Genomic DNA, 27,320 nt, shown 5'->3' with positions numbered 1-27,320 from the left:
AAGCCAGATAAACACTGGCAAAGGGAAGAGTAAATTTGAATTCGGATGGTAAAAGACAGTTTTCCTTGTAGTAGAGGTCAGGTTCATGGCATGATCAATCAGTGACTGTTTCACATTTGCTTGAGATTGTTGAAGTCTTTTTTTTTTTTAAATACCAGGCTGTGCAAGTTGTCTGTTTATTTATAGCTGTGTCCATTTCTTCTATACAAAATGTCTAAGAATTGTAACGTACTCCCCATCTCATGAAGTAATAGCGCAAAGTTCTCCAAATTCATTTCTTTCTTTCATTTCAGGTCTTAAGTTCCTTGTTAAAATCTGCAACGACCTTGGTCTTGAAGAAACTGCAGAATATGCTATGGCATTGAAGAAAGCTGAGAAAACCAAGGAAGTTCGTGAACGTATTGGCAGCAGTAGGCCAGGTATGTGTGTTGGTCTGTTCCTAGTTTATCCTAGTTTATAATCCACTGTAAATCCTTCTTGCAACTGAATATTTTCAGTGCTGTATTTGAGTAACTACACTAAATGTCAGGGATCTGAAACAACATTCTAATGATCAAAATTCATATGTGCTCACTGACCCATTTTCCCATTGGTGTTAGCTACCCAACCTTCCGCTGCAATGTTGGTTTTAACAGGGCCACCACAAATAGGTTACGTGATGGAGGCTAAGAGAACTCTCTTGCCAAGTTCTTATACGTGGATCTCACCCCATTTTTGTATTATGCATAAGCTTTCTATTGTATTGCTTAGGCTCAGCTGTAGCAGACTTTTGTGAAAATCAGTGCTCTATTGAATCTGATTTCCTTGGTAAAAAGATTGTTTGACAACAACACTGCAGCTGGGTTGTATAGACGGTATCACCTCAGAAGCTTTCACAGTGTACCAAGGAGTCAGACATGGCTTTGTTTTGTCCCCTCAGTGAATACATAGTACAAGAAAAGTACTAATGGGATGGATTGGAGGATTTTCAGTTGTTAGGAGTAAAAATGAATAACCTGCACTGTGCTGATAATACAGAATTCACAGAAGAAAAAAAATTAGCCTAGAATATGGGTTAAGAATCAATTTAGATAAGAGTAAGCTGATGTTTATTGGTGGAGGAAATGAGGTTCATCTCATGGGGCAGCTGAAGGAATTACAAGTTGTTGATAACTTTGTTTATTTGGGAACATTGATCAGGCAGTTGTGATGTCATGTCGTATGGGCTTGAGAGAGATACAGTGTAGGTCCTTCTAGTTGACATTAATGGATGACCTGTGCATCTGCGTGAGTGGTGGTGGTGGTGGTGGTGGTGGTGGTGGGGCAGGAAAAGGGTGAAATGTGGTGTCTTGATTGTGTAGTGGTGGCTGTGGTCGTGAGGTAGGGAGAGAGTGAAACCTGGTTTCACCACATAGCCTACTTCTCAAGGGGTCTGCTCAAGGCTTAATGTCCCTAGGTGATGGATAAATCACCATCAACAGTGCCATAATGTCCTCACTCCATGTGAACACTGCAGAGAAGTTTAGAATTGAATCCAGGCTTTTGGAATGCAATCTAGTGATTAGCAGTTGTATTCCACCACAGTAGGCCTAATCTTTTTAATATTCTCTACATCTCATCTCATCATAGGTTATAAACTTCATGGTTCTGATCCGTATTGAATTGCAAGTACAATGTCACCACCACATTTCAAGATGTTGATTTGTTTTATTATTGGTTATTATGGTCTGACACCATGGTTAGCCAATTCGAGTCCTGTTGGTGGAGAAAATTTTCCCATCAGAATGTTGGTCGGCAGGGTAGGAGAGGTGGTGGTATACAATTTCTAATCACTAGATTGCATATCAGAAGCCTGGATTCAGTTCCAGACCTCTCTACAGAGCTCATTAAGTGAGGGCAAATGACTCTGTTTATGGGGATTCATTTGTCGGATGGAGAATTTAAGCCTTGAACAGACCTCTTGGTTCTGTTCAACAGGAGTAGGTTGTGTGCCAGCAGCGGGTTTCACCATCTCCCATCCTACTGTCATATATCAAGACATTCATTTCATTTCATTTCATTTCATTTCATTTCATTTCATTTCATTTCATTAACTCCTCTGATGAGGTTGACATCAGGATGGGCATCCGGGGTTGTAAAAACTTACTACAAAGAGTCATCTCGCTTCATACATGACCCCGTAGAGGAACGGGACAAGAGTTGGAGAGAGAGAGAGAGAGAGAGAGAGAGAGAGAGAGAGAGAGAGAGAGACACTCATTCTTAATTTTTTAATTTCAAAATAGGCCTACAAAAAAAATTTATATTGAACTTTGCTAACACTTTCAGCCTTAAACTGATTGAAGTGTGGAGTACAGTATTTGATTTTTAATTCAATTTTGTTTTCACAGTACTACATACTTTTAATTTTTGTGTTTAATAAATAACAGGGTTTTTGTACATTAAAACCATAAAATTTATATCACCTTGTTTAAACCAGGTTTTTAAAAATGACCTTGTTAATCTGAAATATTTGATAATCCGGCTTTGGCAGATCCCTGAACAAGCCGGACTATCACAGTCCTACTGCCCAAAAAATATAGACTAGCCCAGCTAAACGTAAGTATGATCAAATTGGGGAGAGGAGAACGGTTTAGTGAAATTGGACCAAATGAAAAGAGATAATGATATGATCCACCCCCACATTCAAAGGTATCTCTACAGTAGAAATCCACTATAGTGAGAATTCATAATAGCGGAAAATGTAGTCGTTATAGCAGATTTTCTTTATATCTGATTTTTTGTAAAAGTTGGATAAACCCCCATACACATTATAATCAGTATGAAACGCCAATCACTTTATTCAAAACTTGCGTTTTCGTGGATGATATCCTCACTATGACTTACTTGATTGTTATTTTCCGAAATCCAATTCTACGTGTTGAGATTATGTTCCTGAGTCGCTGACTAACTTTACAAACATATTAAACTGCATTTAAAATTGAAATGATGAATATCTTCATTTAAAATGGAAAATCTGAAAATTAACATTCATTAAATAAATTACACACTCGTCGAACCCTGTACTCACACTTACTTGTTACCTGCTTACTTACACATACGTTATTTGAAGGGCGCCAGCTGTCACTCAGTACAGCAATAATAGAATGAGACTCTTGACTATCTCTAATGTGTGGGGTAATAAGCTTACTTTTGACAACATACCATATAAGTTCTGGGAAAAGGAGATTGGCGTTCGGTTTCCCCATTAATTTTGAGGTTAAGATATTTTACTGTCAATGAAATGAAACTATGAATTCGTTTGATAGAACAATATATATTCTTTAAATAATATATCAAAAAATAGTGAGTCTTGTTGCGATAAAACAGATGAGAGTGTGAAATTATGACATTGTAACTAAAAGAAACTAGGCATGAATTTGAATTCTTCTTGACCGGACATTTAACAATTTATACGAAATATTTCCCTCACTGATTCACTTGACTGTACCTTCAACACTTTTAGTGTAATTACGACGTAATCCATTGCTCTGGTGTTTACTGTAGATGTGTCACGCCTAACGTGGTGATACATCCTTGAGACTGCTTCTTCTCCATATCATCTGACTTCTTTGTAAGTCAATATGGTATGACCTCTTGGTAGGTCCAGGGTTGCCCTCTCTGACTCCTTGGTAAGCCTTGCGTCCGCGTCTTCCACTAAGTGACGGACCAACCATTTGGTCTCACTCTCTCAATGACCAATAATGGCTCACTGAGTCTTCACCATCTCTCGTTCACACTGGTTGGCTGACCACCTAAGGCCTCTTGATCTAGTAGACTACTTCACTGTACTGCATCCGTATAAGTAATGACTGACGCTACAATATGGACCCACCTTATATAGACGTTGGTTGACACAACTACGTAATCTCCAGAAATAACAATGACATACTCCCACCTACGCGACAGATATTACATCCAGTGGTGAAATAGCCCGGAGGCTGACTCTCTGAGCGCATATTCTAAATAAATACAATGACGTTGCCATGGCGCGGCGATGACTTGGCAGAATCGCCATATCTTGCACAAGGTACCAACGTCACATCCCATCTCTGATATATACCACAATTCTCACTGTACAGGTATTGAGTGTTATACTACACATACGTATATATGCATACATCTAAGTGCAATCTTGCAAGCAACAGGAAATTGCAAAATTGAATAAAACGGATAATTACAATAATAGTAACAATATCACAGATAAAATAATAATAATACTGACATAATAATAATAATATTAATAATAATAATAATAATATTAATAATAATAAAATACAGATAAAATCATACAATAATAAAAATACAGATATCATCTTGTAATGGGATTTGAACCGTTACAGTGTAAGTGTAGTTTAACTGTTAAACTAAACTTTTAATTTTATATGTAATCACAGTTCAATGTGGACCATTGTACATGAAGTTTATATCTCTTAATGATACAGCCTACCAGGCAAAACAAAAAGCTTTTCTGTACTTTAGCTTAAGAATTAAGATAGCCAAATTGGGAATTCGTGTTGTTGGCTGATAATGATCTTGACCTTAGGTCGAAACTAGTTCCAAATAAATGTTTCATTTGTAATGTAACCCGCATTACAAAAATTTTGTATTGAAAAGGTGGAACTGTTAAACTAAACGTTTAATTTTATAAATTTGCATGATAATAGCCCTTCCGTAATTTAACCACATGCGAGAAAACATAAACTAACCTCTGAAATCAACGATGCACTCTGCCATATCTTGAGGTGTACCCCACTCTTACTTAATTGCAGTATTTACCCTTAAAATTAATGGATAGTTTATTCAGCCTTTATTTTAATGAGTTAACAACTGTTATCAGACATGTTATTTACGCATTTGTAGCACCTTGTGTGTACACAAATAATATTAATAATAATAATAATAAATATTATAATAATATTAATAATAAAGAAATAATGAAATAGAAATACATGGAATAAATTTTTTTTTTGCTAGTGGCTTTATGTCACACCGACACGGATAGGTCTTATGGCAACGATGGGATAGGAAAGGTTTAGGAGTTGGAAGGAAGCGGCCGTGGCCTTAATTAAGGTATAGCCCCAGCATTTGCCTGCTGTGTAAATGGGAAACCACGGAAAACCATCTTCTGGGCTGCCGACAGTGGGATTCGAACCCACTATCTCCTGGATGCAAGCTCACAGCTGCACGCCCCTAACTGCACGGCCAACTCGCCTGGTAAAATAAAATTAACACCTTTGTTTGAGATGCGAAAACTTTAACTTACAGGTCTACCAAACGACTACAGAAAGATGTGGAAAGCGGAAGGAACCCTTCTAGGCCATGGGATCGTGTCTCGTTGTGGGGAAAGAGAGGTTCCCGGCAATCACCCTCAATTAATTAAATTACTGATTAACAAGATGGAATAAGATACAAAATCAAATTAAACAAAACAAACAAATGGCATAGTAGCTGAAGAACGAGATTATCCACCTCCTCGAATAGTAGGAGATTAAAACTTTGACATAGAATGGATACAGAATGACTGGAGACAACCTTGAAAGAAATCGAAATTTTTAACATGACGTACAATATCGCTATTCAAGAAAGATGGTTACATTTACATTTAATTACAAAATACTGAGCCTGAAAAGAGAATTGCCTCCGAAAACAAAGATGCTATGACTGTCTATCGAGGCACAGTCATTCAGAAAAACCAAAATTGGTGAATGTGAAAGTCTAGGTGGAAACTCCAATACGCAAAACAATTTACATTACCACGGAAAGTTACATAAATGAGAAAAGGCCAAAACACAAGAGGGAATTTATATTAAATCAAACACAGGGACATAGCGCTTACTGTGAGGTCGGTGTCCACATGGCGGAACGGGCCCGAGGCGCGTCCGCTCGCTAAATTGTTCAAAAGCAAAAGACACAGGAAACAAGCTTGGCTCTGGCCACGTCGCCAGACGCAGGAAATGGGGCAATCAGGAGATAACCAATTAGGGTAACGAGAGTGCACTCACAGCTCTCACATTCACCAATAGAAAAGGTCTATTAAGAATACATTTCCTTACATCAACAAAGTTCTAGAGAGTTCGATTGCAGCGTATAGAAATTTTGTAATTAAAAATCTACACGTGGCAGTACAAGCTGCCTCAAAAGTTTGTCCTTCAAGCATTAAAGCACACGATTACACAATATAACATTCAGAATTTCTTTACAATTTCAGTAATCAAAATGTTATACAGTTAATAAATTTTCAATTTTTACACTGTCTATATTGTTCATAAATTTCTTAAAATAAAAGGTGAATAATTTACATGTCCGAAATTAGATAAAATAATTTTACAAAACACAATGATGATAATAATTTCCAGCTTGCCATCCCAATCCAGGTCACATTCTCCCCTACTTTAAATTCGAGCTCTGCTTGAAACATAATTTTTTTTTAATAAAAAAAATAACTGGGAGATTTTGATCACTTCACATCCAGCACACAATTGCACTAATATCTTTGTTCTTGAGAAGAAAGTCCATTACTGGTTGAAGTGTCCCAACTTCTGGTATCGCTGACCATATGCAGCTGTTGACTATGGCCGATCGCCAACAACTCCATACACCATCAGTCCGACCATGGGGATTAGGAAACATCATCTCAGTTCACTGGTATAGCGAACTGCCTAGTAACAACCAGTGAAGTTTGGCGCAGTATAGCGTAACTGTCGCCACTAGGAACATCTGGCCACTCCATTCTATGTCGGATGATAGCGACCCCGTAGTTCAATGTGCTCTCCAAACAGGAATGGGAGGTTGCACCTCGGATGGATGCAGTTATTGCAGCCACTGGAACATAAACATATCCACAGCGGAAAGAAGAATTTTTGAGGCAAAGCTATTGTCCAGCACTTTAGAAAAACTTGAAGAAACTAGAGAGTTCGACGGTGGGTTTTCTATTTCTTTGCTTAATCTAATGGTAGCTTTGAGGCACCTAACTGGTGGCTCAACCAATCCCATGGGAAAAGAATTTAAATTAAATCAAACACAAGGACATAGCGCTTACCGTGAGGTCAGTGTCCACATGGCGGAACGGACCCGAGGCACGTCCGCTCACTAAATAGCTCAAAAGCTAAAGACACAAGAAACAAGCTTGGCTCTGACCAAGTCGCAAGAGGCCGGATATGGAGCAGTCAGGAGATAACCAATTACAGCAATGGGAGTACACTCCCAGCTCTCACATTCACCAATAGAAAAGGTCGTTATTCTGACTAATAAAAATACACTTTCTTACATCAGAAAAGTTCTAGAGAGTTCGATTATGACATATAGAAATTTTGTAATTAAAAATCTACATGTGGCAGTACAAGCTGCCTCAAAAGTTTGTCCTTCAAACATTAAAACACGTGATTACACAGTACATCATTCAGAATTTCTTCACAATTTCAGTAATCAAAATGTTATACAGTTAATAGATTTTCATTTTTGAATACTGTTTATATGGTTCATAAATTTCTTCAAATAAAAGGTGAATAGTTTACATGTCTGAAGTTAGATAAAATAATTTTACAAAACACAATGATGATAATAATTTCCAGTTTGCTGTCCCAATCCACGTCACAGTATTTATTACGAAAACATGTTCTCTTTCATTTCAAATTTTCTTTACGGAACAGCAGTCGACGGGTATTGCTACTTGACTCCGACATCGCTTTCGATTATAAACGAGAGAGCTCGCTAGTGGACATAGCGAGGAAACAATACCGAAGGTGATCGATCGCATGCAACATAATCGCTGGGGTGCATAAATATCAGTAATGGAAAAAATCTCAAACGCTTAATCGTCAATCGCTCGTAATAACAGATGCGTCAGTGATAGGGCTCTCGCTGTAACCGAAGGATAATACACAGTTTAATATAGGAATTTTCAAGGGGCAGACAAAAAGTGTCGTTATAACAGAGTTCTCGTTATATGCCATACTCCCTATAACGGACTTCTACTGTATTGTCTTTCTACACCAGCTACTCTCCATCTTTCACTTTCATACAATGCTACTAACATCTTCAGAAACATCATTCTAATGCTCATACTTTATGTATAGGTGAGCAATTGTCACTTAGCACTTGTTCAGTTGGCTGTTGAGGTAAATGTATGGGAGAAGGGCAAGACATGAATATGACAAACACTTTAGGGTAGATCATTTCCTGATTTCCTGCAAATGCATGATCTGCTCTTTGGATCGACTTCTCTCTCTCTCTCTCTCTCTCTCTCTCTCTCTCTCCCTGGTGATTTAAGAAAGCACATGTTGGGTTTGATGCCCTTGCCTTTTTAGCGTACATTACAAATCATTTGAGCGATTTGTTGTGTGCTCATGTTAACAGTCAATCTATTGTAGCTCACCATGATGAACTGAAAGCCATATTTGAAAACAGTTTATTTCATATAATTCCCATAAGCGAGAGTTGGCTATGTAGTTCAACTCCTTCCAGTATGGTTGAAATATAAGAGTATCGTATTCATTGATTTGATAGGATGATTAGGCGTGGAGGTGGTGTTGCGTTGTTTTGTAAGCTTAAATCTCAGGAGTACGGTGGTAAAAATGTCTACCACTACTACAAATCCTGTTCCTGAATTTATGTTTGTTGAAATTATTATAGACACTGTTAAAGTACTCATTGGGGTTGTATATAGGCCTCCAAATGCAGGGGGCATTGGTGAGTTAGAGGACAATTTAATGAGACTTTTACCATCTTATGAACACGTGATTATACTAGACGACTTTAATACAAATTTGTTAACTCGGACTAGTGAAACAATACGTTTTCGAAATATTTTTCTCTCCTGTGACATGACAATATCCCTCGGAACCGACTAACCACGTTCATACTTCCACCGTCTCTTCTGATACCCTCATTGATCTCATGATAACCAATAATCCACACAAGGTTCTTAAACACGGTCAAATACCTGTTCCTGAAATATCAACTCATGACCTTATATACTTAGCGTACAAGTAACTAATCTCATTTTATTCCGTATTGAAGATACAATAAGTAAACTCTTTCAAGATATTTGTATTGAATAGGTGGACGCAATATTTTTAATCTTGAAAGAGTTTACTTATACTTAGCGTATTCGCTAGAAGTTCCTAAATATAGGTTGAAATACGTGACTTTTAAGAGACATTAAAAATATAGATTTTCATCACCTAAAAGAAGATGCATGTAAATGTACTTAGGGTGACATAATACAAATGAATGATATAGATGAAAAACTGGAAAATATTAATTCTCATATTCATGGACTTTACAATAAACATGCTCCTAAGCACTGTGTGACAGTAACACATCCGCCCTGTCCGTGGCTGACAAATGAAATCAAATCTCTGATGCCTCAGCGTGATTCATTACATAGACGTTACAAACAAAATTTATCAGCTGACACATTTGAAGAATACCGTGTACTGAGAAATCGAATTAAACAAATTATCCGCAATAAGAACTTCGATTACATCCGGCGTCTATCCAATAATATATACGCTGGTAGTACTTGGCGACAACTTCGTTCATTAGGTATTGGAAAGCTTCCTGTGAACAATGCTAAACCAGAAATATTGCTTGATGAGATTAATAGACACTTTTCAACAGATTCTCTTACTCCTGAACACGGTATAGTGCAGGCCACCATCAAGTCTATATTACGACAACAATCTGATCGCCCATGTTTCGAATTTCGAACTGTTTCAGAGTCTGAAGTGAAATGAGAACTGATCTCAATTAAATCCCATGCAACGGGGGCTGATGTAATCCTTAATTTCTTTATTACTAACATTATGGGTATGATATTGCTGGTTATTACCGACTTATTTAATGCATGCCTTTCCCGTGGTTATTTTCCGACAAAGTGGAAAGATTCACAAGTTGTCCCAGTTCCAAAAAGGTCGCCAACTAATGTAGCATCTGACTTTCGTCCTGTATGCATTCTTTCAGCACTGTCTAAAGCTCTAGAAAAATTGATGTATAGCCAACTTGAACAATACCTGGAAAAATATTCGCTGCGTGACCCCTTCCAATCTGGTTTCAAGAAAGGACATAGCACAGGGACGGCACTACTAAGAATTACAGACGACGTTAGACGAGCAATAGATGAGCGGAAAGTGACTATACTTATTTTACTTGACTTTAGTAGTGCGTTTGACACAGTAAATATTGACATATTATTAGCGAAACTACAAAAATTTAATCCGAGTCCCCCTGCTATTCAGCTCTTTGCTTCATACCTCACCAATCGGCCACAACGTGTTGTCATAAACGGCATGACCCCGGACTGGAAGACGAAGCAAACAGGTGTCCCTCAGGGATATGTGCTTGGACCTCTTCTGTATACTCTATATATCAATGATATATCTTCTCAGTTCAGTAACTGTGTCATTTATATGCAGATGATCTACAAATATATTCACTGTAAAGCTGTTTATATTGAGTTTGGAATTCATCAGATGAATTCTTATTTTAAATCTGTTTATTAATTAATGCCAAAAAGACACAAGGTATTATAATAGGGCAACAAAGGCAGTTAAATATCCTTAATAAGAAGTTACTGCCTTCACTTTTGCTTTGTGGTGTAGCTATACCATTTCAGAATTCGGTAAAAAATCTTGGGATTATCATAAGTGACACACTAGATTGGAGTGAGCACATAACAAGCATCTGTAGAAAAATTCACTCGTCACTTCACCCTCTCAGAACTCGCCAATTACTTCTTCCACTAAGCATGAAAATTAAACTTATCCAGACCCTCATATTTCCCATACTTAATTATTGTGATATTGTAATGATAGATGCCACCATGGAACGAACATTAAAATTACAGAGGGCAATGAACTCATGCTTTAGGTTTATATATTCAATTCAATTTTCAACTCATATCTCCCCGTATTATGAAATTCTCTCCTGGTTAAAAATCATAAACTACGACATCTTCACATTGCAGCTCTCGTATTTCATCTGTTGAACGAATCTAAACCCCAGTATTTATCCTCAAAAGTTTAATTTACTCTCCTCCTCTCATGAACATAACACACGATCGACTACTACACTCTCAATTCCTGTGCATCGCTCATCTTCATTTAACTGCTCCTTTCAAGTGCCTGGTGCAGGGCTATGAAATTCCCTTCCAGTCAGTGTTAGAAATTGCACTTATTTAGTTTCTTTCAAGCGGTCTTGCCGAGATTAGTATGAATGGCAGTATAAATGGAAGAATGAATGAGGTTAGGATTTATATATTTTTATATTATTTCATTATTCTGTTTTATGAAGTTTATTATAGATAGTATGTGGTTAAGCCTTAACTTTGCCACAGATGAAGGCATGAAAATAAATGTTCCTTTATAAGGCAGTAACATGTTGATTGGTGCTATATGAGACAGAATTACAGGAGAAAGATTTGGCAGTAACATGTTGATTGGTGCTATATGAGACAGAATTACAGGAGAAAGATTTTGAAGAATTCCCACTTTTAAAACTATGTGACTTGTCCGTTTGTAACTCTGATAGGAAATGTGAAGCCCTTAGACAATTCAACGGTGGTTTAGAAATATCAAATAAATTCCACCTGAATTAAACATTTTTATGACACCCTTTTCTGTAAATTTTGAGCAGGCTCCAGTCAGATTTCTAAGATAACTGGTAAGGCTTCAGTGTAATGCAATTTTAAAAGGTAGGTATTATATATATTACAGTGGCCTCTTTGTATTTTATGGAACTTGGTACAAAGAGTTTCCATGCATCCACACATTGGCAAGCAAATTAGTTACTGTTTTTGGCTTTCCAAATGCATATTCTCTGTCATAAACCTGAATAAGAGTAAAATTAGGTTGTATTGGTCCAGTGTTGTATTGGAATCAGGGTTATGCATTAAGTTGGTGAAATCAAGCAATGTCAGGTGTCTTCTTAAATACTTAGGAAAGGACCTTTTTTTTTTTTTTTTTTTTTTTTTGGGTATTATTTTCTTGAAGGCTGATTATTGTAATTCTTAAATTCTTTTCACGTCCCATAGAATGTGGTGTTCGTACACCCCACTCCCCTCCGTCTTTTTTCCACTCACTCGCTATCTCTCTCTTTCAAGGGCTTGGTCTTACAAGGGAACGGTACGAAGTCGGACGGCGAATTTTGATTTGATTTTTACATATTCGTGAAGTTCTTTTTAAGCTGAAACAGATAGTGAAAGTATAATTTTTTGCTGGTCCTTTTTAAGGGGCCATTTGGGAGCTCAAAGTTGGCGGTGCGCGCAATGAATTGTACAGTACATGCCGGCACTCGTCAGCGCTCACAATCAGCGGCTGTCTTGCCTCGCCTTCCCTCTCCACTCCTTCGGTTCTCCTCTCTCCCCCACCACATACGGCTGCCTACAGTTGTGTACAGGGGATTGCGGGTGAAGACCGACGTTAGTTGGGACATTTTATTTACAAGGATGAATTCATTATGGAATAAATAAACAATAAAAATTGTTTACAAATCACTATGTAACATACAAATAATACATAATCAAATATCATCTGCATCATCATGACATTCAAAGTGTTCAAGAAATGACTTTATTCTAACACAGTCTGGCATTGGTTCATTGTTCATGGCATGATAGTGAAAATCTAACACAAAATGTGAATAACAAAACACAAGACAGCAATGTGCGCACCTTATAAACGAAAAATTGGTACAATAATTTCCAGCACACCTTTTATCAGTTAAATCATGAAAATTCGTTTGTGAGACAGTATGAAATTGTGATATATTATCAATAATGGAATAACCACCCGCTTTCCAAGCATATTTCAGCATTGGTACAAAACAATCAGCTTGTAATTGGTTATGCGCTAGTATTTGACTAGTTATAATGAAAAGTCTGTTTTTGGGTTTTAATTTTCACTGGCCGTGTAAATTCCTTACCCGGAAAATGTTTTCCATTCAACGGACTAAACATTTTAGTTGTCAGAAGAGTCCAAGATCACACGGCTGGCAAAGATACGTAGTTCCTTTCGGTATGTATTCAATTTGTACATGTTTGTTCGTCAGGGATTCAAGTTGTGCATTTTTGCCCTGGCCACTGAATGAATCTATAAGAAGATGATTTCTTCCGTCTTCCTGTAATTGCGGATGGAAAACGTTTTGAAACCAGTCACGTACATGCCCTTTCCCCATTTTACCGGTAGATGAACAATCAATTACGACATATTTAAAGGCACCCATGTAGGTTTTGATACTTTCTTGTACTCTAGGTCCAAACTTTCCATTAATTTCTTGTAAAACGATCAAGAACAAATGTCCCATTTCTCCAGCTTTAGAAATGTGATATTGCACTGTGTGGGAGCTCGTAAAACTATTTCGGCAAACAAGCGTAGCAAGAACGTCTTTCACACCACGAAAGTCATAACTTCTCTGTGTTGCCATTTCGTACTCAAATCGGGACTGGTCCGAATTCCAGATATTGGCATCCGAGATGTTTCTTTTCTTGCAATTCATTAACGAATGTTACAGATGTTTTAGCCACTTCGTGTCGTACTTCTTCGCCTGTTTTAAACATTTTACTGTCTAGTTTGGTTACTTTTCGGAACCAAATTTTCAAACGCCTTTTAAGGTTTGTCAAGTATGACTCGCTTTGGAGAGAATGTTTGGGGCAATACAACTGTCTACCCTCACCAATCCAACGCTCAACGTCCGATTTTGTGACATAACGCATCCTTGCCTTGGTAAACTCTTCTTTCACATAAGCTCGAACCATCACAAATTTCCTAATTTCTCCATTGTGTTCAACGTGGTTGACGATTCCATAAATTTGTGTCCGAGTCTTCTTATACTTCCGTACGGCGTACATAGTCCTCGTTCCTTTATTTTTTGATACATGTCCAACAATGATTCGGAATCATAATCTTCCACTGACTTACAGGGTCTTCCTCAGCCATCACAAGACTTGTTATCTTCATTAAACTCATCTCCGTGTTTGCGTTTTTTCGGTGTTGTTGTCCCCTCCTCAACGCCATCTTCCTCTTCAGAATCAATGTAAACGGCTTCTTCCTCCTGAATAAATTCCCATTTTCCCTCCAAAATTGTATCAAACCTTCTCTTTATTTGTATATACATGATTTGCTTTTCATCAGAAAGCTCTGCAGCTTCCTGAATATTAACACCATAGCATTAATAAGAGCTGCAATAATGTTGCAAGCGGCCATAACAAAGTAAAGAATCCAATGCGTTATCCTGTATGTGGAATAGCCATCAGTCGTGGAGAACTCGACCGAATAGAATAGGACTCGCCGTCTCATATACAGAACTGTTGGCAGCCGTATGTGGTGGGGGACAGAGGAGAACCGAAGGAGTGGAGAGGGAAGGCGAGGCAGGGCAGCTGCTGGCCGTGAGCGTTGACGTGTGCCAGCATGTACTGTACAATTCAGGGCGCGCACCGCCAACTTTGAGCCCCCAAATACCCCCTTAAAAAAGACCAGCGAAAAATTAGACTTCCACTACCTGTTTCAGCTTAAAAAGACCTTCACGAATATGTAAAAATCAAATCGAAATTCGCCGTCTGACTTCGTACCGTTCCCTCGTTAGACCTTGAGAGCCAGGGTCTGCTCTGGGCCAAGCACTGGAGCTGTCCACAAGTTTATATGATCAAGAAGAAAAACTCCAAGAGACTAGCATAACATGCACATCTTCCTTGTGTGTAAAGGACATTTGGCACTTTTGTTGACTGTCCAACTCTCGGCCCCACACAGTGCCATAGAAGGGACTATAGTGCAAAACAACTTCTGCTCCTATATCGACAATGTGTCAACCCTCACTAAATGTCGTTACTGCTCTAAAGTCAACGCTATGCCAACAAGGTATTTAAGTGTATTCTCCTCCCATCTAATGTGCCTATTTGAAACTCTCACCACATGGGTGGGTTCACAAGTGTGTTTGTCGTTTTCATATGAGACCTTTCCTTTGAGTCAAGATGTTTGCTCATTTTAGCTCATTTTGTTACCCAAGGAAAGTGCTTCTGTTTCAAGAGCCATGCCACAGCCATCAACTATGGATAAAAACATTGCTTCGTGTAGTACTGTTGTTTATTGCGCTGTTAGTTTTGATCGTTTCTTGTATGATATCTGACTTTCATTTTCTATTCTCCAGTGCAGATATGGGAAACATGAGAAGGATATAGATTTGTGTGATGAAACATTTCCACTAGTTCTCAGTGGAGAGTTATTTGAAATAGAGAGTGAAATTGATCAAGTGCTGTAATCTGTCCTTGTAGAGATTGGTGGTTTGGATCGTGTTCCTACATCTAAGCAGAAAAGACATAGAACTGTAAATCCGAACCCATTGACTTCTTTTGCCGATGGCATTGACTCTTACAGTGGCAGTGAATGTGATGTATGCTCTCAAACAGCCAGCAAAAATTCATCAAACAAGCATAGGTCATATAACAGTTTCCCAACAGATAGCAGAACATTTGAAGAGCAGATAGTATACAAATGACAAGAATTGAAAAGCCAAGCATTGGATGTCCAAGGCAACCAACTTGTAGGAAATATTTTCCTTTTTACAGTTTGTGTTGCATTGCACTGACAGGTTGGTCTTATGACAACAATGGAGTAGAAAGGGCTAGGAGTGAGAAGGAAGCAGTCATGGCCTTAATTAAGGTCCAGCCCCAGCATTTGCCTGGTATGAAAATGGGAAACCACAGAAAACCATCTTCAGGGCTGCCAACAATGGGGTTCGAACCTACTATCTCCCGAACACAAGCTCACAGCTGTGCGACCCTAACTGCATGGTCAATTTGCTCGGTTTTCCAATTTTTCCGTAGTGCTTTTAACTTGAATTATTCAGATGAAAAATGAAAATATGCAGCCTGTTTTAAGTCATTTGACCGGGTCAAGAATGGAATGAATGAAGCCCTCATCTAACAGTGAGGATAGGAATTGTGCTGGCTGCCGAAGCCTGTTGCACTCCTCTGGGGCAATGATTAATGATTGACAGATGAAATGATATTGGAGAGTGTTGCTGGAACGAAATATGACAGGAAAACTGGAGTACCCGGAGAAAAGCCTGTCCTGCCTCCACTTTGTCCAGCACAAATCTCACATGGAGTGACCGGGATTTGATCAACGGAACCCAGTGGTGAGAGGCCGGCGCGCTGCCGCCTAAGCCACAGAGGCTCAATTATTCAGATGTATTCTGTAATATTTTAATTACATGGTTTGTGTATTGTTTGAAAGAAGGGTTCTTGTGCTTTAAAAAAATACGTATTATTATATTTGAATATTTATATATTGTACCAGAAATGCCTATGGCCTGGCACATCATTTTTCTAATTCATTATTTATTAAAGAACTGCTCAGCTTTTGCATCTGAAACAGCCGTACAGACTAAAGTTCTTGACTCCGCTGCTTGCTGTAGGAGTGAGAGAGAGAGCGCAAGCGGGGAACAGGCCGAGTGTAGTAATCGCCATGTTCTCGACCCTCCCCTATGGAACAGTCTGGAAATCTTTTCATAACTTTTAAATGGCTTAAATTACAAAATGAGAGCTACACCAGCGTGAAGCTCGCATTTTGAAATGGTAATAGCCAAAGTTTGAAGTCAATCCATTCTGTAACTTCGAAGATGTTAAGATAGAAAGTTTGCCGTATGAGGCCACTTTTCCATCGCTTGACGCAGTGACCCAGCCCTCATCGGGTATATAAGGTCAATTACTCACCATGTACACTCAGTTGAAATCTACAACTCGACCATAGAAGGCGATATTGCTGCAGTGTCGCGCTATGCGATGTCGAAGAGAAGACCGTGCTGAAATACATAGAAGTTCGCCGTACGAGACCGCGATGCTTAGAAATTTCAACCACGTCATGGACTTGTGAAATATTTCAAAGTGCCTCTAAGTTGAACTCCGTGTTATAAAACTTAGGAAGTTTCTACGTAGTTGCGTACTTGTGAATGTTGAAGGTGCATTTAGGTTGAATTTAATACAAGTGCTATACTTGTGGACTTGACTGTTTTCAATGTGCATTCGAACTCTGTCACTATCAAGTACAGCGTTACGGACATTGAAAGGACTGTGTATGATAATTTAAACTTATGATTGTTGATGTATTTATGAATTTCGAGACGTTTCAACGCGTGTTTCATCTTTGAATATGACTTCAAACTGGTCAATGTGTTATGATAGTCAAATGCTCATGATTAGTAAGATTGTATGTGGACAATTTTTCACGTATTTAATGAATGTTTGAACAGTGTTATTAGAGAAGAGACTGAAACTTACCGACATTTTATGTCGGTTATAGGAAGTGTGGACTCTTGTAAGGCTAACTTACACAGAAAATATACTTAAGAAGGGTGTTCTAGAATTTTAGAGACTATTAAATACGTCGTATATGAACTGAATTTACACGTGATTTTCCATTAACTGTGACCGTAACATTCATTCTGAAATTATTATTACATGTTTAAAATGTCATTAACTGTGCCCAGTGTTAAAACCGCATGCTACATGAACTGTGCATTTAGAAACTGCGCCAAAAAAAAAAAGACTCTGGTGATTTAAGAACTGAGAACATTTCTACTGTAAATATTTTATACAGAGACCTGTGTTTCAGACGGTGCTAAAAGACTGTGTTATTTCGAGTGTTACGTTAAGGCCTGGTTTCTTCAACGAATGTTAAGTGTTAACTCTGCTGTTAAGGAGACTTAACACATAATTTAACAAAATGGTCATCTCATCAAGAATTGTTAACTCTAACAAATCGTTAACCCCCTTGTCAAATTAACCTGGCAGCACCCCTATGTTAAACCTTTTAACAACTGCTAAAATTTCAAAATGGAGGCATGTAGAAGACGTAAGTTTGAAACTTTACTGCCTTATGAAGACTATTTATAAACTGAAGAAGGCAAATGACGACCCATAATAAGAAATAACGACTTTTTAGAGTTGTCAGAAGAAAGATTTCTAATTACCAAAGACACAATGAACAAGGTACTACACGATATTGGAAATAGGTTAGAGTTCCAACAGATTGAAACTTATCGGTCTCTCCAGTGCAGCAGTTGCTTACAGATTTTACAAGGAGAGGTCAGACCCTGCGTCCAATTGATTTCAACGAGCTTAATGTACCTGTTGGGGGACACTCAACAGTAACTCGTGTATAAAGGTTTAGGTCAGTATGCTTTCGTTTTCGAAAAAAATGAGGACAAATGTCATGAGGCAGAATCCGCTTTGGATCACGTGGAGGTGATACAACATTAAAATGCGAAGACATTTTCTTAAACCTATCAGGTCTGCAACCTAATAATTTCCAAAAAAATTCTGAATCCCCCGATTCCAATTCAACGTGTTTATACTTGAAGAGTTGCAATCCAAACAAGCGGAGCAGTGGCTGAGTGGTCATCGTACTTGTCTGCGAACTGCGACGGCGAGAGTTCGAGTCCCGCCATAGTCATACATTTTAATAAAAATTAAATTATTATTTCAAGGAATGTGAAGGTAGAAATGCCAATAAAATTAATAATCAAATTGCAGTGGAACTTTATTTTCTACCTCAAGTTAATATACATATACAGAGAAAGAGATCCACCAGTAACTGTGAGAACGTTTAGGCCTATATTAATTTCAGGTAGAAAATAAAGTGTACTGCAATTTGCGTAATATTCTTGTTCCAATTTTTAAATAACATTCCCTTAAATATTAATTTATTTTGTACAACAATTATAGCTGCGACGAGACTTGAACTCGCGTCTACGAGGTTCGCAGACAAGTACGGTGACTACTATGCCACCACTCCATTCGACTGTGATGTAACTCACAAGTATATATTACTTGCATTGGAATAGGGCATTCATCAATTTTTCAGAAGTGATTAGGTTGCGGACCTGACATGTTTAAGTAAAATTTGTTCGCCTTTTAGTGTTCTATCACCTCTACTTTGTCCGAAGCGGATTCTGTGTAATGACATCTGACCTCATTTTTTTTTCAAAAACGAAAGAGTATTGACTTAAACCCTTATACACGAGTTACTGTTGGGTGTCTCCCCATAGAATGAAATCGGTGAAATCGGTTGACTGCAGGGTCTGGCCTCGACTTGTTAGATATTATGCTTGAGACACTTCATGTAATTGTAGGCGACTATGTTTACGAGTGCAAAAAAAGAGTGTGTAGAATCCTGCAAAGAATTCCTGCTGCCATTGCAGCATTAACAAGGCATTACCTTATTTTCCCCGCAATAAAATAATGCCTGAAAATCATTCCAAACATATCAATTACTGTATCACATTTTCCCGGTGATGTAGGAGCCTTATAGGTGGGCCGGCAAAAGGTTGTGTTTGACAATTGTAATTCATGTTGGCACCACTACAAAAAAGAAATGAAGAACGTCACACGTCAATCAGAATGACCAATCTACTACACTTTTTATGTCAGATACAGTTACGCATTTTATTTATATTAATTCGTATTTAATTCCATATAGTGCTCATAATCTTTTATTTGCTTAGAAAAATATGATCATTTAAAAATATTACAAGGTTTAAGGGAGCCACAAAATAAATACGAACTATTTTCATTTGATTGTTGTTGGCAATATTTATAATATAGTGGTGCCATCTATAACAAGCTTGACTATCATATTGAAGTGTTGCCGTTTTGCCTGTTGCTGCTAGCATGTTGGTCATTTGTGATTTGCGTGTTTATGAAAGTTTTGTTTTCTTTGTGAGATAATTGTGAAATTTTATTTTAACGAGTGCAGTGTGATGTCACGGAAATGACAACATAGTCATGAACCGCGAAGTGAAGATTCTTTGCCCCGCGGAGTGGCCCTTAATAGTCGGGCAGTAGAAAAAGTTAGCCATGTCGCAACATTCATTAACTCGGCAGTGGCATTACATGGCATCATCAGGGACTGTCAGGAATTGATGATCTGTCTAGACGAAAACGACGACAATGACAACGAAGGCAACGGTAGTGATACCTTCTAGTATCAACCCTCTACCAGTGTGAATCAGGTATGAAAATGTTTCTGAAATTTCGTAAATATAATACATTTTACTTGAAACCTAGCACCGGTATATATTATTGTAACATTTATTGGTGTATTTACAGTAAGATTCTTGTCGGCCGATTTCTTCTGTAGCTATTTTCTAATATCATGATAATAAGAACTTCGTAGTAGAATTATGTCATATAATTTTGTGTGATGAAATATTTTATTGTAAACTTAATGGGTGTATTGTAAGTTCGATTTATGCCGGATGATTTCATTTGTATTGTGCATCATCGCGATGACATTAAAAGCATTTCTCCCGTATTTTTAAAAACTTGTGTGTCGTTCAATCAGCTGTTGTTACAGCGGTAACATTGCTTTGTGTGCCATTACAGTGCAACCAACATTGTGCACAGCTGTCATGTGCAACCTTACCCCGGCCCACCTATAGATTGCACTCCTGTAACAATAGGCTATATCAAATGTTGTGATATAACAGTCCATTATTTAAATTTTTAAGCGCACTCGCATAATTTTAAATTAAACCTATAACAACATTTGTCTCGCATTCATCACAATAACGCTTTTGTTGCCTCTTACTTGACATATTTACGTCTTAGCGGTCTTTGCTAACCATAACCTATAATAATGTCAACCCTATGTCTGTGTGACAAAATACTATTTCAACACACCACTAGGAGTGCTTTATGTAAAGAAACAAAACATGCTCACTGCCAAACGTGTTCAGAAATCTTACGGAAATGTGTTCATTTGTCTTTAACAATTGTTTCGTAACAAATGTTGGAAATGTTTTTGTGAAACAGAGTACTTTTAAACGAAGTGTTAAATGAATAACAATTGTTAGTTAACATTTGTTAAGTAAATGTAACACAGAGTTGAAGAAACCGGGCCTAACTGCTGCATTAAGTGCAAGTATGAACTGTGCTTTCAAACTCATGTAATTTTAAAGTGCAATACTAGTCACTCTTAACAGACAGTGCTACGTTTTCAAATTATCGTCTCAATTGAACTTTCCCATGTGTCCTTTATCCCTGACAACACTGGAAATCTTGGCAAAGTGTTGAAATCTCGTATTTATTCAAACATCAAATTCAACATGGGACAGGCTACATCGTTGGAGATGCGTGGTACATCGAGGGATAATACATGGTACGTCGAGATATTTGGAACGTGGTACGCTGCTGTTGGTGCTGAGTTCGACCTCATGCTGATCATCGTGGGAGTTCTAGTCACCGATCTGCAGAGGCGTATTTCATCTGTTCCTGTTTGCTGAATTCAAGTGATATAAGTCCACTTTACAATTTTCCGTTGGTGAATAATCCCTACATATTGCACTAGACAATAACTGACTCATTACAAAGGCACTTTATCAACCACAATTCTTGAGTGCTACGTTAGTCAAGTGCAAGTGCCTAATTCAGAAAAATTTATTATCGAGTGAATTTCACTTCTACAACCTAGGAAGTAATTTAGATGAACTGTAGGTCTGTTTATGACTACAAGTCAATTTAAAAAGACTTCAGGATTTTCTGAAGCAAGTGTGTACTTTGAAATTGTATTCAATCTATTTCAATTTCATTGGACTTGAGGATTTCACAGAAGTGATTTACAAGATTCAGTGTTTAATTTGAACTTTTGAAACCTTAGTCCATTGATAAATTAATTTAAACTACAGGTTTTCATAAGATAGATTCATGAACAGAGTGTTTACTTTGAATAATATTTAATTTACAAATTCATGAGTGAAGATTTAATTGGACTTTAGGATCAACCTATATGAACTGTAGGGTTTATGTTAGTGAAGTTATTAAGAATAATAATTGGTTTTGGACATTTTCAAACGTCAAGAGGACATATGCGACGAAAGATTATATTTTGTGCAATTTCACCAGCATTAAAGAATTCTGGAATTTAATTGTTATTTGAACATGTTAATGGAAAAACATATTTTCAAGACAGTCTCTAGTATTTAAATGCAGGCTAGATGCAGGGTGATTCTTATTCAAATCTTGAATAAAATTTCTCAGAAAAATTATACCATCTATTATTCGCCCTATGAAACTTCCTTCTCTGTACTGGCTCCAAAGTACCACACACTATCCGAGATCCTTCCCATGCTCATGAGCTCAACAACTTTTCCTGGTACAATATATATTTTTTGTGTAGTAGGTCTTTTGACATGGAATGACCCCAAATTGGATAACCCACACATGAATAATTGGGAAGTTACTGTCCCTTCTTATGAAAGGCTTTATTTCTTTTCAGGATCTCGGCGCACTGGCAGTGGACTTTCTTCCCGCGGAGGTTCTGCTGCAGGTGGTGTAAGTCCCCTTAGTGAATCTCCCCTGCCTCCTCATGGGACCAGAACACAGCCAAACTCTGGCAGTCGGAAGCTGTCTAAAAAAATGATTGAACATTTGATTGAGTCAGATAACGAAGATGATGAACCTTTCAAAACCAGCAGCGCTCTTTCCAAAGGTAAATATATACTATTGTTTCTAACGTCTACCCCTGTGGTTTATACCTTGTCTTGGCCTCTACCTACCTTGAGGTTAATATAACTGACTTCACAGTCAACCTCAACTTTCTATTTCAGTTGATCTCCCCCAATTTTGTACTGCATGCTATTGGTCGTGCGACATTACTATGTATGTGAGCTCACTTTACACTCAAAACTTGTAGTCAACAACATAGTGGAGGATAGAGTTCATGCTGTAGGCTTTCATGGCCGATGACAGCTGACAAGCTTCGATTTTCTTCCGGGATATTAGGCAATGTTGACATTGTAAATATGTTGACATTCTGACTACTATGCAATTTTTTTAAAATTATTCTTAAATAAGAAACATAATACAGTCACAGCAGTCGTACATTATATTACTTTGGACCAAAATTTGGCCACATCCAGTGCATCCTGGGTGACTTGAAATAGTTCATCTTCTGTACAAGAAGATGGATACATTGAACACTGAAGCATATGATTGATTACATTTGGTTATTTTCTGTATTTATGCCAAATTGGCCATCTACCCATCCTGACCTCGGCCTATTCAGAAATTCCTAAACCATCCAACTCTCGTCATGACCAGGTGGTAAGATTTTGCCTTCTATCTTCCATGCAATGCATAGCCTTTGTTAAGATGAAATGAACTGAGTGGACAGCATCAGCTTGTCTGTTTCTGAGGTTGGTTTTCCAAAACTTGTGCAGAATGACCCATTCTGGCCATTCTTCTGTCATCTGCCTGCGAGCAGTGGTGTTATTCTGCAACTCCTCTTCTTTCCTGTTGTCATGTTTTATTATCCCAACAGCATTTTGGTAGAAATGTACATGATACTAATGGGTGGTAGCCAGAATTGTGGTTTCCTCAGATTTTGGCTCCTGATTGAGGAAAGAGAGAACGTGCTCCGCCATTGCAGGCTTTTTTCAGTTGGATGAGATAACAATGGCGCTTATGTTCTTTCAGTCTGGTGTTAATGCTTTGTTTGGTAGTCCCCATAGAAAATCTTGCACAAACAGGTAATGTGGTGAACACCTGTGCTGGAAAGAGGGTCCCGAGGGATTTTGGTGACCGTAACTGGTAGGATATTTTCTTTGTAGTTGTAGAGGCAGTCTTAATATTGTAACTACAATTTTGCCAGTCCTATCTAATCAGTGGAATGCATGGAAGGAATATCTCTCTCTCACATGTGTCTTGTTTTTCCTCAGATTGGGCAGGCTTTTTGACAAAGATTACTGCATAGTAATCAAAATAATGGCATATTTACAATGTCAACATGACCCAATATCCCAGGAAAAGATCACATCTTGTCAGAGTTAGTACTCTTTTATTTATTTTTTTTCCCTCAAAACTGCATTTAGAAATGTAGATAACAGTTTTGATTTCTGTTAAGGAAGTAACTCATTCTTTTCTATGAAGTGTTGTTGATATAACATGCATCTGTGTGATGTATCATCTGGTTTTATTTATATCTTGTGAATTATGGAATGTAGAACAAATAATAATGCTGTGGTGGTTTTCTTACATTAAAATGTACTTATGAAACCTGTACTTGTCGTATATGCACAGCCTAACCTTTAGAGAGAGATACTGTTGCTGTGCCGTTACTCATTTTGCACCAACAAAACCCTTGGAAAGACCAACTTATTACAATGAAGAAATGGAAAAAATAAATGATCTATGGGATAGAAATAAAAGCAAGCTGAGGAAAGAAGCAGTGGTGATCTTCAGATTGGAAACAGAACATGACTGCTTAGCTGCACATCTAGCTAGAATCACAATATACCCGACAGTTAGGGTTGAGATATGTATAGATGTGACGTATGTGAAATCATTTTAATCATAAGGTATTCAATAAGGAGGACACTGTTCAACAATAAATCATTGTTATAGTGATTTAAAGAATATTAGCTTAGCTGTCAACACGTAAACATGAAATTTATATTTTGTGGTTGTATTATTAGAGGTGAAATGTACTAATAATTTATGGGGTGCATAAAATGTGTGGTTTCTGATTGTAACGTACGACATTGGTAGAAACACAAAGAAAAGTTAATGCCAACACATTAAGAAGGCATTCAGAAGACCAAAAACAAGAAAATGTAACAAAATTGATAGGCTTGCTCTGAACTTGTGCTGGAAAAATGAAATCTGGATTATCCGGTAAGTAGCAAGATTTTAGAATGAAGGCATTGGAAGTGACACATGAATTTAAAAGTTCTGGTAACTGAATTTAAGGCAAGACGTCTCAGTATTATTGCACGATTCCTACCAGCAGATTATGTTGAAAAAATTGGTCACCTATCAGTGATGCATCATAAATTTGCAGAAAGCCCACAATATTTTATATTGAAAAAAATAAAACTTTTCTTTTAGATTTACTTCAGGGTTTATTAAATTACCATAGTTATTATAGGAAAGTTTGAATGTTTCATTAACATTAATTATTCAATTTTTCTTGTTAATACCTTCCAAAAATTCAGGGTCATCTTATTTGTGAGGCTGTCTTATATTTGGGCAAATGTGATACTCTCTCTCTCCTGATGATTGTACTGTTTCCTTTATCATTTACGGTCTTAGCACTCATTCATAATTCCCTTGCTATGATATTCTTTTTGTGTGTGTCTTTTATCAGATTCTGGCATATCATCTGAACGTCCTAAGACATCTGCTGGCCAGAAACCTGCTGATATTGAGTTTGGTGATGAAGAACTGGGTGATGACCTTTTACCTGAATGAATAATCTTTTTAATACACTTGCTGTGTATTGAAAACTTGCTGGATTTTACTGATGTTTATACAGTATGGTCCCAGCAAGATCTACCTCTTGAGACGTTTCATTACTCGCTTTATATGCATTACTCACACATCGTTAATTGTGCCTTAATAGTCAATCCAGCTGACTTTGTTTATGAATATATTCTTTCCTCTGGAAAGATGAAATGAAAATGGAATATATATAGTGTATTTTATGAAAAGAAAGTCTATAAGGTCAGTTTGATAAATAGCCTTGTTTCAGGATCTGTGCGGTGAATTATATAATTAATATATCATATTTACTTCCTATATGACCTGCCCCCTCTCTCTCTTTTTTTTTTTTTTCCTTCTTAATTTTCCACTTCCAAAAAGGGTTAGGGTATAATAAGTGAGTAGACCTAAGTGAACAAGTGGGTTTGTTTGGTGTTGGTCTGAATACTACTTTAAAAATGATATCGTTGTTTGGTCTTCATTACAATAATAATAATTTATCTAAATGATGAATGAAACAAGAATTTAAATAAATCCATTTTCAACAAAGTGATAAGAAGGTAGAACATCTAAAAATTCTCATTAAATTGACTCGCTTCTGCGGTAAAACTGATCAGATCGGAACAGCCAGTTCTTGCGCATGCTACTGGGTGGCAGGCAGTGCACGGCATAGTAGAGAGGAAGAACGCCATTGCTGTGACACGGATATAATGGACATTTCTGCTCACAGCCAATTTCAGTCAAAGTTAAGAAAAATACTTTGATTTAAAAAAAATAAACCTTCTGAAAATTAGGATGTCAGTTAGAGGCGATGGAGTCTTATAGATGAGTAAATATGATACATTTACGAAAAAACAAATGGTAGAGATTTGAAAAGTCTCCAAAGTTCTCAAAGGTGTTCAAAATGAACAAACTCTGAATTATGTTTGTAGGTGAATGGGAAGATCTCTGCAACTGAAATGTACCACATCTTTAGAATTTCATTAAAGAATTGATTGTATGTGTGGAAAAACTTGCATATAGGAACAAACAAGTTAAAGGGTATAGACAGAAACTAGTGACTAATCTTGTTAAAATTTGGTCAGTAAAATGTCATAAGCAACCAGATATTTTACTGGTAAGTCACTGATGGTTTGTTTGTTTGTTTGTTTGTTTGTTTGTTTGTTTGTTTGCATCTTCTGAATGTGTGAGTGGTAGGAGGAGTTGAAACATACAGTGTTTGTATTATTACCACCAATTGTAAGACTAACAAAACACATTGTAGTCAATTGAGCAGTACAATGTCTCTCACTATCTGTGATTCTTAGTCAGATTTATGTAATTTATTATTTATTTTATGTTTTTATTTATACATATCAACTGTTTCTAGTCATTGTTTATATGTATTTGTATATACCAAAATTTTAAAAATATTTGTACATTGTATATTTTTAATGTATCACATTAAACCAAAGTGGAATCTGGTTTGTATTGTGTTAATTATTTCTGCAACTACATTCAGGTAGAATACAATTAAATCATTCTGTAGATAGGTAGGAACCTGAGTAGGAATCCATAGTAGGATAAACACAATGACAGGTTAGCAATGAAAGGCAGCTGGGGTTGATAAGGTTTCTGGGGATATATTAAGAGGCTATGGGTTGGGATATAGTGCCATATCTGAAGTACTTATTTGATTACTGTTTGCACAAAGGAGCTATACCAAATAAATGGAGAGTTGCATAGTAACTCCAGTGTACAAGGAAAAGGGTGATAAATGTTAAGCGGGAAATTACAGGACAGTCGACTTGATGTGTAGTTTGTAAGCTCTGGGAAAGCATTCTTTCTGATTATATTAGACACGTTTGCAAAATTACGAACTGGTTTGATAGAAGGCAGTTCAGGTTTAGGAAAGGTTATTCCACTGAAGCTCAACTTGTAGGATTCCAGCCAGATATAGCTGATATTTTAGATTTAGGAGGTCAAATGGACTGTATCACTATTGATCTATCCAAGGCTTTTGATAGGGTAGATCATGGGAAATTACTGACAAAAAATGAGGGCAATTGGACTA

The 27,320-nt window shown here is 37.3% G+C and overlaps 1 protein-coding gene across 2 annotated transcripts in view; it reads left to right on the top strand.

The window, feature by feature from the left end:
- Nucleotides 1–26,730, top strand: part of nompB (intraflagellar transport protein 88-like protein nompB) — a 135,296-nt gene extending 108,566 nt beyond the window's left edge. For both annotated transcript variants that reach the window (XM_067152564.2, XM_067152565.2), the window contains 3 exons: nt 294–419; nt 22,287–22,499; nt 25,155–26,730. In XM_067152564.2, the coding sequence (XP_067008665.2) occupies nt 294–419; nt 22,287–22,499; nt 25,155–25,258 (443 nt within the window). In that variant the 3' untranslated portion in view covers nt 25,259–26,730. The remainder of the gene's footprint in view (nt 1–293; nt 420–22,286; nt 22,500–25,154) is intronic.
- Nucleotides 26,731–27,320: the final 590 nt, after the last annotated feature.

The sequence above is a fragment of the Anabrus simplex genome, chromosome 8, assembly GCF_040414725.1.
Source record: "Anabrus simplex isolate iqAnaSimp1 chromosome 8, ASM4041472v1, whole genome shotgun sequence".
NCBI lineage: Eukaryota > Metazoa > Arthropoda > Insecta > Orthoptera > Tettigoniidae > Anabrus > Anabrus simplex.
The sequence above is the reverse complement of the archived record's forward strand: the minus strand, read 5'-3'. Positions and strand labels throughout refer to the sequence as shown.